The sequence below is a fragment of the Hyperolius riggenbachi genome, chromosome 3, assembly GCF_040937935.1.
Source record: "Hyperolius riggenbachi isolate aHypRig1 chromosome 3, aHypRig1.pri, whole genome shotgun sequence".
Taxonomy (NCBI): domain Eukaryota; kingdom Metazoa; phylum Chordata; class Amphibia; order Anura; family Hyperoliidae; genus Hyperolius; species Hyperolius riggenbachi.
Genome location: NC_090648.1, coordinates 264,873,788 through 264,888,788, shown reverse-complemented (window position 1 = coordinate 264,888,788; position 15,001 = coordinate 264,873,788). Strand labels below are relative to the sequence as shown.

The window sequence follows — 15,001 nt, the reverse complement described above, 5'->3', positions numbered from 1 at the left end:
GACAGAAGTCAAATTGATTATAATGAAGTGCTGTCTGCCTGGAGTATGTCTGTATAGGATCAATAAGGTATATATGTATTTTGTTCATCTTCTTATAGGAGTTCGTTGTGACGGATGCACTTCTGGCTATTATGGAAACCCAGAAGAGATTGGTGGAGTATGCCAGCCTTGCAATTGCAACAACAACATCGATCTGTCTGACCCACTGGCTTGTGATAAACGCACTGGAGTATGTCTGAAATGCCTCCATCACACAGAGGGCGAAAACTGCCATCATTGCCAACTGGGATACTATGGCAGTGCTGTTCACCAAGACTGTAAAAGTGAGATGTGGTTTCATAAATTAATAATCTTATAATAAAACTAAATTTCTGTATACAATGGAAGTGTTGCGCCACTCGTAACAGCAGCTGAATCTGATTAAGGATATCCCAATGCCTCAAAATTAAAATCTAGTTAATATCAGATAGCGCTAGTAAACGGTAAGCATCATATAACAAAATTTATTAAAATCATAAAAATTAGAAATTCTGTGCAACTTAGTCGTTGATTAAAAACTAGAACATAGATAGGTGTTCATGAATCTAAATTGTAGAAACAATATTTGTAATTAGCTCTTGAGAATATTATTCCGTTTAAAAATGGTATTCTGGAGCATAGGATTTTTTTACAGAGAGAATACTCTTTAGTGGAAGACGCTCAATAGCACAGTTTGCACTCGCAGCTTGTAAGTTGAGTGATTTGATAATAAGCATCAGATAGGTACTCCGTGCTAAATTAATATTTGACATGCAGTGATGTTTCCACTGGTAAGTTCTGTGCCTTGCAATTTGATTGTATGTTCATAATGCTTCGCTAAGCTTAGCCTGCTGTGATGGTGATGGCAATATAAATGATGGTGAGTACTCACAGTCCCAGTAGTTGGATTGATGTATGCCGCTGGAGCTGCACAGATTCTGCGGGGGAGCTGCTCAATCTCAATGGCCCCGACCGGCAGCACAATGAGAGAGTCTTGACCCACTGCAAGGTGGATGCTGCAGGGTCGGGCAGTCGGCCCCACGCTGCTTTGAGAAAGGAAGGCGTTCCATCCGAAATGCCAGCTCCAGGCACCACGTGTGACGTCACATGCTACGAGGAAGAGGTTGTTGGCCTAGAATCAACACGCAGCGTGGGGATACGGAATCCGTTTATCAACACCACCGCCTCTCTTCCGCCTCTCTCCCGGGAGCCGGGCCGACTGCCCAACCCTGCAGCATCCATCTTGCAGTGGGTCAAGACTCTCTCATTGTGCTGCCGGCCGGGGCCATTGAGATTGAGCGGCTCCCCCGCAGAATCTGTGCAGCTCCAGCGGCATACATCAATCCAACTACTGGGACTGTGAGTACTCACCATCATTTATATTGCCATCACCATCACAGCAGGCTAAGCTTAGCGAAGCATTATGAACATACAATCAAATTGCAAGGCACAGAACTTACCAGTGGAAACATCACTGCATGTCAAATATTAATTTAGCACGGAGTACCTATCTGATGCTTATTATCAAATCACTCAACTTACAAGCTGCGAGTGCAAACTGTGCTATTGAGTGTCTTCCACTAAAGAGTATTCTCTCTGTAAAAAAATCCTATGCTCCAGAATACCATTTTTAAACGGAATAATATTCTCAAGAGCTAATTACAAATATATTGTTTCTACAATTTAGATTCATGAACACCTATCTATGTTCTAGTTTTTAATCAACGACTAAGTTGCACAGAATTTCTAATTTTTATGATTTTAATAAATTTTGTTATATGATGCTTACCATTTACTAGCGCTATCTGATATTATTAACTAGATTATAATAAAACTAGCTGTACCTCAAAAGTTTAGAGCAAAAAAGTTAATTTGTTTTATGAAGTTGATTTACAAAGCTTGTGGAACAGAAGTTATTCACCATACCTAGGATTCATTTTTTTTTCTTATTACGGTAGCTGTTAGATGTATACAGCCTTCACTTGGGCTATATCTGAAATGGTGAGGAATAAGGAAAGGTTTGGGCTGTTTCACACCGAAAATCACTGTGATTTTGCCAGGATTTATACTGCATGCAGCACTTTTGCAATCACAAACCCTGCAGTGTGAATGCTTCCATAGGAAGCAGTCGCTAAGCAAATGCCACAGAAACAACCCTAACTTAGTTTTGTAAATTGCATTCACTTATGTTTAATTGATCTAGCATTGAATGGATTCAGTACCCAAAAACATTCTTTCAAAGTTCTTACTTTGAATGCTGCACATGACTACAGTCTCCAATTTGCAATTTTTAGCAACCTTGCTATGCTCTATGACCTAGGCAGCAGTCAAGGCTTGCAAGGTTTCTAAACAGGAGACCTTTTTTATGTCCTCAAATCCATGTTTCCTGGATTATCTTCTACAGTTTTCTCCTTCTCCACTGTTCATATACAATATATATGATGGAAGCTTATGGTAATGGCCAAAGAAAAGCAAGGAGACAAGGTCTTGTTTTGCTTTGCTATGTGTGCTTAAGTAGGTTCGCTTTTTTTTTTTTGCCAACTGCAGTGAGCTTGTCTGTTTCAGCATTACTTTTCTTTATCAGGGAGATGCAGATTTATGACTATGGACTACTATGTGTTTGCTGCATTGTACAGCACACATTAGGCTTGATTCACGAAATCGTGATAACTGCTATCACGGCAGTTATTACGTGATCTGCCGTGTGAGAAGGTTTTGCGTGCATAAAGGATTTCTGTGTGATAAACGAACATTTGCGCGTGATGACGCGTCTGAAACACGCACATGATTGCGCACAAACGTTTGTTTATCATGCGGAGCAATCCTTTACGTGCGCAAACCTTCGCACGCAGTAGATCGCGTGATAACTGCCGTGATAGCAATTTTCACGCTTTTGAGTTCAGAGGCTTCTGTGTCTGTAACATGATTTTGCAGAGTTCCAGTTTGAAGCACTTATGCCACTATTGTACATTATATATATTTTTCCCTCTCCTACATGTCTGGCTTCAGAAAAATTCCAGTGTCTTAGTGCCAGGATATTGTTCTAATATCACATTCATTCAGTTTGTCCTTGGGCAGTTCAGTCTAAGCAAGAGCTAAAAATAAACAGATATAATGCACAAAACACCCCATCTACAACTCTCTAAAGGGTGGAAATCTGCAGAGCATTGTATTTGGTTGAAAGAATATTTTTTTTTAATTATTTTAATTAAGCCTTCATGATAAGGCACTGAATACATTCAAAATGTAAAATAAGCACTTATTATGCATACAAAATCATTTTTACCTTTTTGACCTGTGCCTAACTGTCCAAGTAATAATGGTTAACAACCACTGTCCTGTTTCTTCTTTCCAGAGTGTGTGTGTAACTATCTGGGCACAGAGCAGCAGCATTGTAAGGGGGATGTGAGCTGTCATTGTAATCGAACCAGTGGCCAGTGCCCATGCCTGAAGAATGTGATTGGACAGAGTTGTGATCACTGTGCACCAAACACCTGGAATCTGGCTAGTGGAAATGGCTGTGAACCATGTGGTTGTGATCTAGAACGTTCACTGGGACCATCTTGTAATGAGGTACACACAGAGAAACATTCAAATGAAAGGTCTATATTTTAATGATCATTTTGAGACTATAATATTCCCATTGTGTGTGTTCTCAGTTTACAGGGCAGTGTCATTGTATGCCTGGATTTGGTGGCAGGAACTGCAGTGAATGCCAGGAACTCTTCTGGGGTAATCCAGATGTTGAATGCCAAGGTAATGCACAATAATATATTGTCCCATTTATCTTATATGACTTTGCTTAATCCAGTAAAAACAGCGTTCCACCATTTTGTGTACAATATTGGAGAATGCGAAGATACGCTCAAGCCCCTCCCTCCAAACATGCAGCATCAGGAGAAAGACAGAATATGGGGCCTATGTGTGCAGTGGGGGACATTTAAACATTAGCACTTTAACATTGCTATATTTATAAAAAGTGCAATAGTTTGCTACAGAAGTGATCAGTACTTTGATCAGCATATAGGAATCAACCTAAATTTTTAATCTGTATTTGCATTCACTTGAATAATGAATGAATTGCCAGCTACAACCATTACTTTTTAGTATAAAAAAAAATTACCAGTATGCAGGTCAGTTTTGTGACTAGCTACCGCAATCACCACTTATGGGCTTTTTTTGTGGGTTAATGGAGATTTACATGTTGGGCAAATGTTGAACTTAGTTGTCACTAGTTGCAAATTGCCTAAATCCAGGTGGTGTTTGCAGTGGCCAAACACGTCTGCAGGTCCCGGCAGAAAGGAAAACAACCCACCCACCCCCACCCACCATTTTTTCTCCTGCCTCTAGTCACTGACAAGAAGGGGGTATGTTTACCTTCTCCGGACTCCTTTCTCTGTATATTTTTAACATGAATGCCTGGATGTCTCTCACCTGTTTATGCTATTGTAAGATATTTTTGTAAAAACATATAATTGTGCCTGCTCCCATTAACTACCATCTAAAGTTAACATTCAACTTTTTTTATAGAAGTTTTCAATAAATCCAATCGGCTAACTGTGCATATCCTGGCCTAGTAACATCAGTGATTTTAGTTCAAAGCTTTTATTACAGAGACTTCACTACTAAGCAAGTGGAGTTATTCCGTCATAGTCCCCCGGGATTAACTCGCAGAACAATAAAACCCACATTCCCTAATACAAAGCGGCATTATTTAACTCTGAGCTCATCAGTATTTAATTTAGAGTTCTTCCTCTGGAATCTACACAAGCCTCATCTTAAATGACTAACTAAACAAATCATTCATCCCTCCACACGAATTCAGTCAACTAGATGATCTATTAAAACATCCCTTGACTGGCTGGGATTTTTTTTTTCTCCAGGATGTCAATATTTGTTATGGCTTTTGTTGTATCTAGCCCTTTAACACTTGGCTGCAAGTTTGGGTATGCCTTTTTAGTTTGGAGCATGTTTGTAAAAGTTGTCTGATGTTCATTAATTATATTCTGTTGTTGGCACTGATAACTGAAGTCATTGTGTATTGTTTATGGCCCACATGTTACTGAACAGATAATGCTTTGTAAAGAGTGGTCAGCAAAGACTTGCTGATTCTGAACAACATCTTAATTGTTCATTTAGGAATAAGGCTTTTATGTTTTGTTCATTGATGTGTGGGAGGAAAGACTTCAGAGGACTTTTGCCATTTTCATTGCATTTAGTCAGCTGCCATGGCACTTAAAGTGTAAGAGTACTTAAATTTTAAGTGAGGTTTAAAATATTTTAAATTGAGACTTGTATTTGTAATTTAGTATACCAGCATTACTGATTTGACCCTTGTTTTAAAATGCTTGTAATGCTCGCATGCGAACCTGTTCAATTATGAGATGACTCATCATTCCAGCTACTGCTTGCTGATAAAGGCTGGATAGAGAAAAGCAGTGGGAACAGACAAGAGGGGAAGCTAAAGAGAAGACTTCTCAAACTATACAGGCACAGAGTGACAGCTTATGCTGTACATACTGTAGTGATGTGTTGGGAAGAATCACATAGAAACGCATGTGCCTTGAATTTCCCAATGCGCGCAGGTGGGGAATGTGCCTTAAGTTGAAGTACAATAACCCATGCATATTTTAAAGAAAAAGTGAGATAACACCATACGGTGCCACCTTTGTAACTTACCTACATCAATCCTCCATTGCTGCACACAGCCAGGGCGCTCCTTGTTTGCATGTAGATAGGGGCTGTCTCCATATTTCGTGCCTTAGTGGCCTGTCACTTTGCTTGGCTATTGTCACATCATGTATAGTTACTGCTGTGCTCTCCAGACCTGCAACACATATAGGGTAATAACGTTCATAAGAGCTAATGCAGTCCCAACTTTTACTGCCACAAGTGCCACGTGCTCCCCAGGTGACAATCACTTCAAATGCCCTAGTCCCCTATGTCTAGATGCTCACCAGATCTGAGCCACCTCAGCTCTCAGGTGGGTTTTAGACAATGCGCGTTTCGTCCTCACGCCAGACTCATCAGGGGTTCATCAGGAGCCCCTGATGAGTCTGGCGTGAGGACGAAACACGCGTAGGGCGGAGCTTAACGTTTGACGTCGTACGCACTGCAGGAAGAAAACTGACCGGCCGGTCGAGACTAGGAGTGCGCACGGACACGAACCCTGCGGCTGAGGGTGGAATGAATGTTATTAGCCTGTGTGGAGCATATATGTGTTGCAGGTCTAGACAGCGCAGCAGTAACTATACATCATATCATCCTTAACCTTTTTATGGACCACGGACGTTGAATCAACGTCCAGCAGGTGGTGCTACCGCTCTGACTGGACGGTGATTCAACATCCGCGCTAAAGAACCATCCCGACACGATCGTGCGCAACCGGAGGGGGAGATTAAGTTGTCATATGACAGCTGACATCTCCCCTCAGTGATCAGCAGCCATCACGTATGGCTGCTGATCACCACGATCGCTGTCGGATCGTAGTGATCACTTTGACAGTGGCGGCGCAGGGGGGAAAAGAAGAGGATCCACTCACCTCCCTGCTGTTCAAGCGACGATCGGCGCCCCCTTTGGCTCTGGCCGGCATCTCTGCTCCGTCTGAGGTCAGCGCCGAGTCCCGGCTTGATGACGTCATCAAGCCACCACCCGACCTGAGCGTCATTTGGAGCGGAGATGCCGGCTGGAGAAGAAGGGGGCTACTGTTGCTCATTGCTAGAGCCTGGAAGGTGAGTGATGGCTGCTGGCGTAAAGGGGGACACTTGCCACCATGGGGGGGGGGGGGGGGGGGGCACTGCCCAGCCAGCCACAGACGGGATCTGGCCGAAAGACCCCCCCCCCCCCCCAAAGGGCGCACACCCCTCCACTGCAAAATGCCTGGTTCTTAAGGGGGGCTAGGCGGCCGGTCCCGAAGTGGTTAAATTGGACTTTCTGCAGCGATCCCAGGAACTGGTGAAATAACTTTTGTTTATCACTCATTGTGGACTGTGGCGCAGTGTTTTATATTGATTATTGTCATATCAGTGTCAGGGTTTTTAATAAACAAAAACTTAAACCTGGACATTTCAATATTTCCATATGTGACTAATGCTGGGAATACACGGTACGTTTTTGAGCTATTTAGATGGCTCAATTGATAATTTCCGACATGTCCGATCTCCCACCGATTGATTCTGTGCTCGATTTCGCATAGGGAACAATGGGAAAAGATAAGAAAAATCGAATGGAAGATAAGAGAATAAGGCGAAATCGAGCAGGGAATCGATCGGGTGGCCTCAAAAACGTACCGTGTATTCCCAGCATTAGAGGTTCCAGCAGCTACGGGATATAGGTACAGTATGTGTTACTGTTAAATCCTAGGGGGAATTTGTTTGTAATTTATTTTATTTATTTAAGCATTTATATAGCGCCGACATATTACGCAGCGCTGTACAGATTATATTGTCTTGTCACTAACTGTCCCTCAGAGGGGTTCACAATCTAATCCCTAACATAGTCCTATGTTTATGTATGTATTGTGTAGTGTATGTACTGTAGTCTAGGGCCAATTTCGAGGGAAGCCAATTAACTAACTTATCTGTATGTTTTTGGGATGTGGGAGGAAACCAGAGTACCCGGAGGAAACCCACACAGACACTGGGAGAACATACAAACTCCTTGTGCTGACCTTGCTGGGATTCGAACCGCGGACCCAGCGTTGCAAGGCGAGAGCGCTAACCACTACGCCACCCCCGCTGCCCCAATTATGGCTTATTCTATCTGTAGAATGTTGTCTAATCAGATCTTTATACATTTTTCCTCCTTTTACATTATACACTGAAAAACTGATGCATTTAACTTTCCATAGCGGTGTGAAAAAGCTTTTAGTTAAAATGTGTATAGTGTGAACCGAGCCATAGGAAAACATGGGCATTACTGAGAGTAAACCTACCCATTTACTGCATCGATTTCCCACCAATATACAACAGATTCGATCACTGTGATCGAATCTGCTGTGATATTGATAACGCAAATGCTGATCAACCGATTTCCATTTCCGTCAGAAAATTTTGTTTGATCACGGGTGGGTTGGGAGTGCAACCGATCGACTGATGCAGCATAGCGGCATTACCCGTCCGCTGGTGTGAGTCCCCAGTCCGTGCTGACACTTTCTCCGGGTGGCATGTCTCCTTATTACTTCCTGTCTCCTCCTGTGACAAGCCGGAGTTTAAACAGCAGAGCGCCCTCTACTATTTGTACTTCCGCTCATCACAGGACGGGGCAGGAAGCGAAGAGGAGACATGCCAGCCGGAGAAAGTGTCAGCACGGACCGGGGACTCATGCTGGTGGACAGGTAATGTATCACTGCTGGCCTGGGGAGCACACGGGGCAGCGAGCAGGCAGCAGCTCCACAGGTTGTTAATCGACTTCAAGCTGAAATCTATTCCAAATCTGTGTGCAGTGTATGGGCAGCCAATAGAGCCCTCTGTGATAAGATTCGATCAGAGAGGGATCTATTTGTTGGTCGATCTGGTGGCAATCGATCAGTGTATGGCTGCCTCAACTGATAACGTGTAAAAGGACCCTCATGGTTATCAGCTTCTCCATTGTGGACCTCCCATTCAAACACTCTAAAACATGCACTTTGCTTGCAGCGCTTGTGTGTACTAATCCCGCAGGTGGACATACACAGACAGATCAGGCTCCCAGAGATATCTTCAGCATGATGGTCTGCCTGTAATGTAATGGCTATCAGACATTGACAGGCCCAGCAGGTGTTTATTTCATTTTATAGTGCTAGCCACACACATTTCAATTGCAGTCATCTGGTGCTTCTTCCAGATTAGTTAAAGAAACAGCCTCTACACAAAAAAGCTGACAAGCTAAGGATGTTCAGTTGATTGTATTTTTCAGTCACACCCAATCATTTTATCAGGCGGGAGAGCCAGAAACTCTGGACCAAATGAATCAATCGTTTCAAACCATCAATCATCTTGGATCCTTTTGCAGTTATTTAAGAATTGACAGTTGAAGCTTAGATTAAAAGGGGAACTATGGCAAAAAATTTCAATTATGTGCAAACCTAAACCAATAAGTACGTTTTTTTTTTCCAGAGTAAAATAAGCCATAAATGACTTTTCTCCTATGTTGCGGTCACTTACAGTAGGTAGTAAAAATCTGAATGAAGCTACAGGTTTTGGACTAGTCCATCTCTTAATGGGGGGGGGGTTACTCAGGGATTTATTTACAAAAGCACTTAGTGATTGGCAGTTGCTCCGTCCAACCTGCAAAAAACAGTGTAGGGAGCAGGGAAGCTGGCCAGCATCATTGTTGAAATCCTTTTTAGAGAATATCTTTATAAGGAATAAAACCCTTGCTGAGAATCCCCTATGAAGAGATGGACTAGTCCAAAACCTGTCGCTTCTGTCCGCTTTCTACTACCTACTGTAAGTGACAGCAACATAGGAGAAAAGTATTTTATGGCTCATTTTACTCTGGGGAAAAAAAACAACTTCTTATTGGTTTATGTTCTTATTTGTCTATGCACATATTTTAAATTTAACAATTTTTTTCGCCATAGTACCCCTTTAAGAATATATACTGTACGTGTCACACCAGCATTAATGATTACAGTATTTAGAGAGCTGCATAAACTTATTGATGCGGTCCTTAAACAATCTTGTCTGCCAGGCCACCTAAGTAGTGTTTATGTGGGGAAGGCAACAGCATCCCACACATGTGAGCATTTTCAGCAATAATCTCTTTGAACTACTTTTTTTATTATTATTTTTAGTTCTGTGCTGCATACTTTTGTATGTTTATTAAAAAAAATGCTTCATAATAATTCTGCATGGTCTCATTTTAAGAAGAGACATGACAGTTGCCAATGCCAGAACTGAGACTGTAGCTTTCATTTCTCATTTTCTGTGGACCAGTTCCAGTTGTCTTTTTATTACGTTCTATCCTATTTCACTACATTAAGTGCTGCTGTTTTATTATAGGAGAACAGGATATTCATCCTGAACATATTTTAATGAAAAAAACAAAACTTACAAGCTGCTTTGAAAATATGATTTATCTTGTTTGGTTATCCATGGTTGTTAAAGGAGTGGGAACTTGAAATTTAAACTTCAGTGCTTCCCACAGATCAAAGATCACTTATGTTTAATTTTTAGCTTGGCATTCCTTTCTTTTGTGGGGGTTAATGGCTTTTGTATTTGGTGACTCCCTCCCAGTCCTGATCCTTATCTAAGAAGGAGTTTAAGTGACCCTCTTTTGACAAGGCTTTTTGTTGTGTTCTAAAGAAAGTCTCCCCCCTCTTAAAACATCCATAGGGAAAACTAATCGCTTTGGGTGTTGGGCCTTTGCAGGTTTTCTAGTGAAAAGAAGAGCTGTATTCTTTGGAGTCCTATAATGAACTCCACTATTCATAATATTTGCATATGAACAATGAAGAATGTGCTTGTCTCATGTTTGAAACCAGTGCACTGTATACGTTTTAAAGACTTTTATATAAAGAACCCTACATTTATGCTCTAAAGTAAAGATTTCATCAACCGGTTTTAGACGTAAAAAGCCATTCCAGAATGTTTTATTTTATCTTTGGACAATATGAGGTAACCTTTGAGCCTTGTGTTACTGTCAGTGTCTGCTTAGTTGATATTGTCCCTTACTTTCTGTCCCTGGGACCTGTATGGAATCTTGTAGCTAGATTGTAAGCTCACAAAGGCAAGGCTCTCATCATTTTGTGTCATGGAATGTTATTAATTTAATTGCTTGTACTCTGTTAGACATTTTATACATTTTAGTCATGTTAAATTTGCAATTGTAATCAGCAGTGCTGTATTTCATATCAGTGTTCATATTTGATGTATATCATTGTCTGTATCATTATGTATCCCTTGTTTGTTTTCTTACATTGTACAGCGCCACGGAATATGTTGGCACTTTATAAATAAATAAATAAATAATATAAAATTGGTAGGCCCAAAGATAGGAAAAAGAGGTCAGTAATAAAATCATCATTTTTTTTTTCCTCATTCTTTCCTTGAGGGACACAGTGTAACCCATGGGATATAGTTTTGCCTATAAGATAAGACACTAAGTCAGGCATGGGCAAACTTGGCCCTCCAGCTGTTGAAGAACTACAAGTCCCACAATGCATTGCAGGAGTCTGACAGCCACAGTCATGACTCATAAAGGCAAATGCATTGTGGGATTTGTAGTTCCTTAACAACTGGAGGGCCAAGTTTGCCCATGCCTGCACTAAGTAATACAGCTCTGCCATGTAAGCTATAGCCTCTCCACCTTAGCACCAAGTTCAAGTTTCCATTTGGTGTCTGTATGAGGGACAATGCCCTTACAATGTGATTCTAAATTTACGGTATTTTGTTATTTTGCTTTTTCCTTTATCTTGAGTTTTGCACATGCAGCAGACTAATGGTTTAGCACCTCAGTACCTAGCTTGGCAGTTTGAGGTGAGAGATCTGTGTGACATTGGGCTTCACCAGAGGCTGTCTGCCCACTAGTCAACTAGCTTGGAATCTGGGCTGTGGCCCTGTGGATCCCTGCTGGCACAACAGGATCCATCCACCTGCAACACAGACCCCCCCCCCCTTTTCAGTTAGACATCTGCATCCATGCTAGCTCCTCTTTTTCCTGTGACACCCTCGTTTACTTCCGAGGACTGATCCGTTTTCCTGATTCCTGTATTCAGTGGGTGCATTGCTCTGCACTATGCTGGGGCGTCCTGGGTGCATTGCTGTGATATTAACCACTTGCGTAACTTAACTTCCATCTCAGTTTTGATGTGCTGTTTGTAATAGGGTATGGGTATAGGTAATAGGTAACTCACCACAGCTCACCACAAAACTGCTGTTGCTTACTTAGAGGAGCTCCAGTGAAAATAATGTAATACAAAAGTGCTTCATTTTTGCAATAATTATGTATAAATGATTTAGTCAGTGTTTGCCCATTGTAAAATATTTTAAATTCCTGATTTACATTCTGACATTTATCACATGGTGACATTTTTACTGCTGGCAGGTGATGTAGCTGCTACTTGCTGTTTTGGCAGTTGGAAACAGCTGTAAATGGCTATTTCCCACAATGCAGCAATGTTCACAGACAGGAAACTGCCAGGAGTACCATGGTCCTCCAGAGTTTCTTGTGTGTGTGTGTGTGTGTGTGTGTGGGGGGGGGGGGGTTCACCACAATATCAGCCATACAGATTCCCCTGATGACCTGTTTGTGAAGAGTAATAGATTTCTCATGTAAAAGGGGGCTCAACTACTGATTGGGATGAAGTTCAATTATTGGTCACGGTTTCTATTTAAAGTACAGTGAAAAGGGAACTTTTTCCAAACTGCTGTCTGGATATTTACGGTGGCTGTTACTCCGCCTGCTCTGTCTGTTGACCTTTACCTATTCTCATTTACTTACTACTTTGTCTGCAATAGTTTGACTACTCACTTACCAGGACTGTTTGGTACATGTCATTTATGATCCTCCATGCCCACAGCCTTATATTCTGTTACTCATGTATAACTCCTGCCACCCTGTCTGAAGCTACTCAGTCACCCACTTGCATGGCTCCAGGTCCCCATGCAGTTTACCTTGCTTAAAGGGAACCTAAACTGATAAGAATATGGATGTTTCCTTTTAAACAATGCCAGTTGCCTGGCAGTCCATCTGATGCCTTTGCCTGCAGTAGTGTCAGGATCACAGACCTGAAACAAGCATGCAGCTAATCCAGTCTGACTTCAGTCAGAGCACCTGATCTCCATGCTTGTTGAGGGGCTGTGGCTGTAAGTATTAGTGACACAGGATCAGCAGGAGAGTCAGGCAACTGGTATTTTAAAAGGAAAAATCCATATCCTTCTCAGTTTAGGTTCCCTTTAAAGAGACTCTGTGATGGAAAAAAAAACCTCTGGAGGATGCTTACCTCAGAAAGGGGAAGCCTCCGGGTCCCAATGAGGCTTCCCCGTCCTCTGTACCTTGGGGGAATCCAGCACTGGATCCCCCAAAAGTCCCTTGACTAACCTGACAAGCAACAATGCAGGCGTGGGTAATATTTACCTACCGCGATCCTGCGCAAGTGCACTAGCGGCCGTTCATATGGGCTAAGGTGGAAATAGACGAGCACGATCGAACCGCTCTACTGTGCAGGCGCAAAGGACTCGCTACTGTGCAGCAGAGCAGATACGGTTGGGCTCGGCTACTTCCACCTTAGCCAGAACGAAGAGCCGCTAGTGCGCCTGCGCAGGATCGCACTTAAACGGAGGGACAGGGGAAGCCTCGTTAGGATCCACAGGCTTACCTCTCCTGAGGTAAGTATACCTTACAGGGTTTTTTTTTTTGTCGTTACAGGTTTTCTTAAAGTGTCCTCACTTGGGGACATTAACCTGGATATTGTGTTTTTTTTTGTTTGTTTGTTTTTTTTTTTGTCATTTATAATCCTTGTCAGGGTTAAAACCAGTGCATTACCTCTCTGTCCTGTAACCACTGTTTTCACACAGCTCATGCTGTTGTGTGTATGGATGTATATTGTAGCACCCTTTGAGGTTAGTCCGAAGGGCAAATAATAGCCATCTGTCACACATACAACGCTTTATTTATTTTTACATCTGTGAAGTTTTACTTAAAGAGACTCTAAAGTCTCTTAAAAATCCTTTTTTTATTACAAAATCCTGTTTAACATGTTAGCCCTACCTAAACCGCCGCATCCCCATGGCTGTAATCTATCTAAATCCGCCCCTAACTCCCCCCTCCCTTTCCCCCGCAAAATCCACGGCTTTCTTGGTCGTGGATTTTGCTGCTGTTGGAGGCAGAGCAATGAGCCGCAACTCTGCCTCTATTCGGGTCTATCAGCGGTGGATCTTCACCTCTCCCCCGCCCTCTCAGTGAAGGAAGACTAAGAGGGGCGGGGGTGAGGCGATGATCCGGGCTGACAGACGCACTGAGAGGCAGAGCTGCGGCTTATGGCTCTGCCTCTCACGGAAGCGCTGCCCGGATTGCCCCCAGGGAGTTTGGGGGGGATTTAGGTAGATTACAGCGGCGAGGATGCGGCGGTTTAGGTAGGGCTAATATGTTAAACAGGATTTTGTAATAAAACGAGGATTTTTAAGAAACTTCAGAGTCTCTTTAAATAGTATGCCAAAAAATGCTATGATGAATTTGTGGATTTTTATTTTTTGTGGGGGTGTAAAACCACTTTATCCTATGGTTTGTCCGTTTATAGTCCTTTCTTGTGTGTTTGTTGCTTAAAAAAACAATTAAGTAAGTATTGATATAAATAAGGATATTTTGGAAACGAGGAAAAAAGAACCGAGAGCCCAATCTGGTGTAGTATGTTAAATAAAGAATGAAGAATGTATGTGTTTTAAGATTATACTCACAAACACGGGTCACCGCACAGGCGACCACTGGGACAGCAAGTGGGGAGAATTATAACCTGACCCCACTCAGGTCTAAAAAGTCGTTCTCTATAGACAGGAAAAAAGAATTGGGGATACACCCCTCCACCAGGGGTGGACTAAGTATATGAGTGAACAAAGGTAATAGAGGCGCCAACTGATTTTAATTATTTTATCCTATTTTGGCGCCTCTATTACCTTTGTTCACTCATAAATAAGGATATTGTTTGCATTGCAAAATAATTCTGTTTGTTAGCTCACATCTCTGTGTTGTAACGAATCACATTTTTCTAACTCGCTGGATGCAGGCTTTGAAGTAAATTGTACGTTAAAATGTGCACATTATCTATTGCAGTTCACGCACATTCTAACACGTGTGTTTAACAGTGTGAATCCAGCCTAGCTGTTTTTATTTTTTATAAGCTGCTTAAAGGTAACGTCTGAGCTGCAAAATAAAATGGTATCTACTTGCCTGGGGCTTCCTCCAGCCCCTAGCAGCTGCTATGTCCCTCGCCGCAGCTCTACTCTCAGCTGCTGGCTCCCGGTCCCCAACGGTGCAGAGGCTAACTTCGCCTGGTTTTCCTTTA

At 42.3% G+C, this 15,001-nt stretch overlaps 1 protein-coding gene across 1 annotated transcript in view; it reads left to right on the top strand.

Annotated features, from left to right (window-relative positions):
• The window catches only part of LAMB1 (laminin subunit beta 1), a 91,521-nt gene that overhangs the window by 53,895 nt on the left and 22,625 nt on the right, over positions 1–15,001 (top strand). The window contains exons 22-24 of the mRNA XM_068276291.1: positions 99–323; positions 3,374–3,591; positions 3,678–3,774. Coding sequence (XP_068132392.1) covers positions 99–323; positions 3,374–3,591; positions 3,678–3,774 — 540 coding nt within the window. The remainder of the gene's footprint in view (positions 1–98; positions 324–3,373; positions 3,592–3,677; positions 3,775–15,001) is intronic.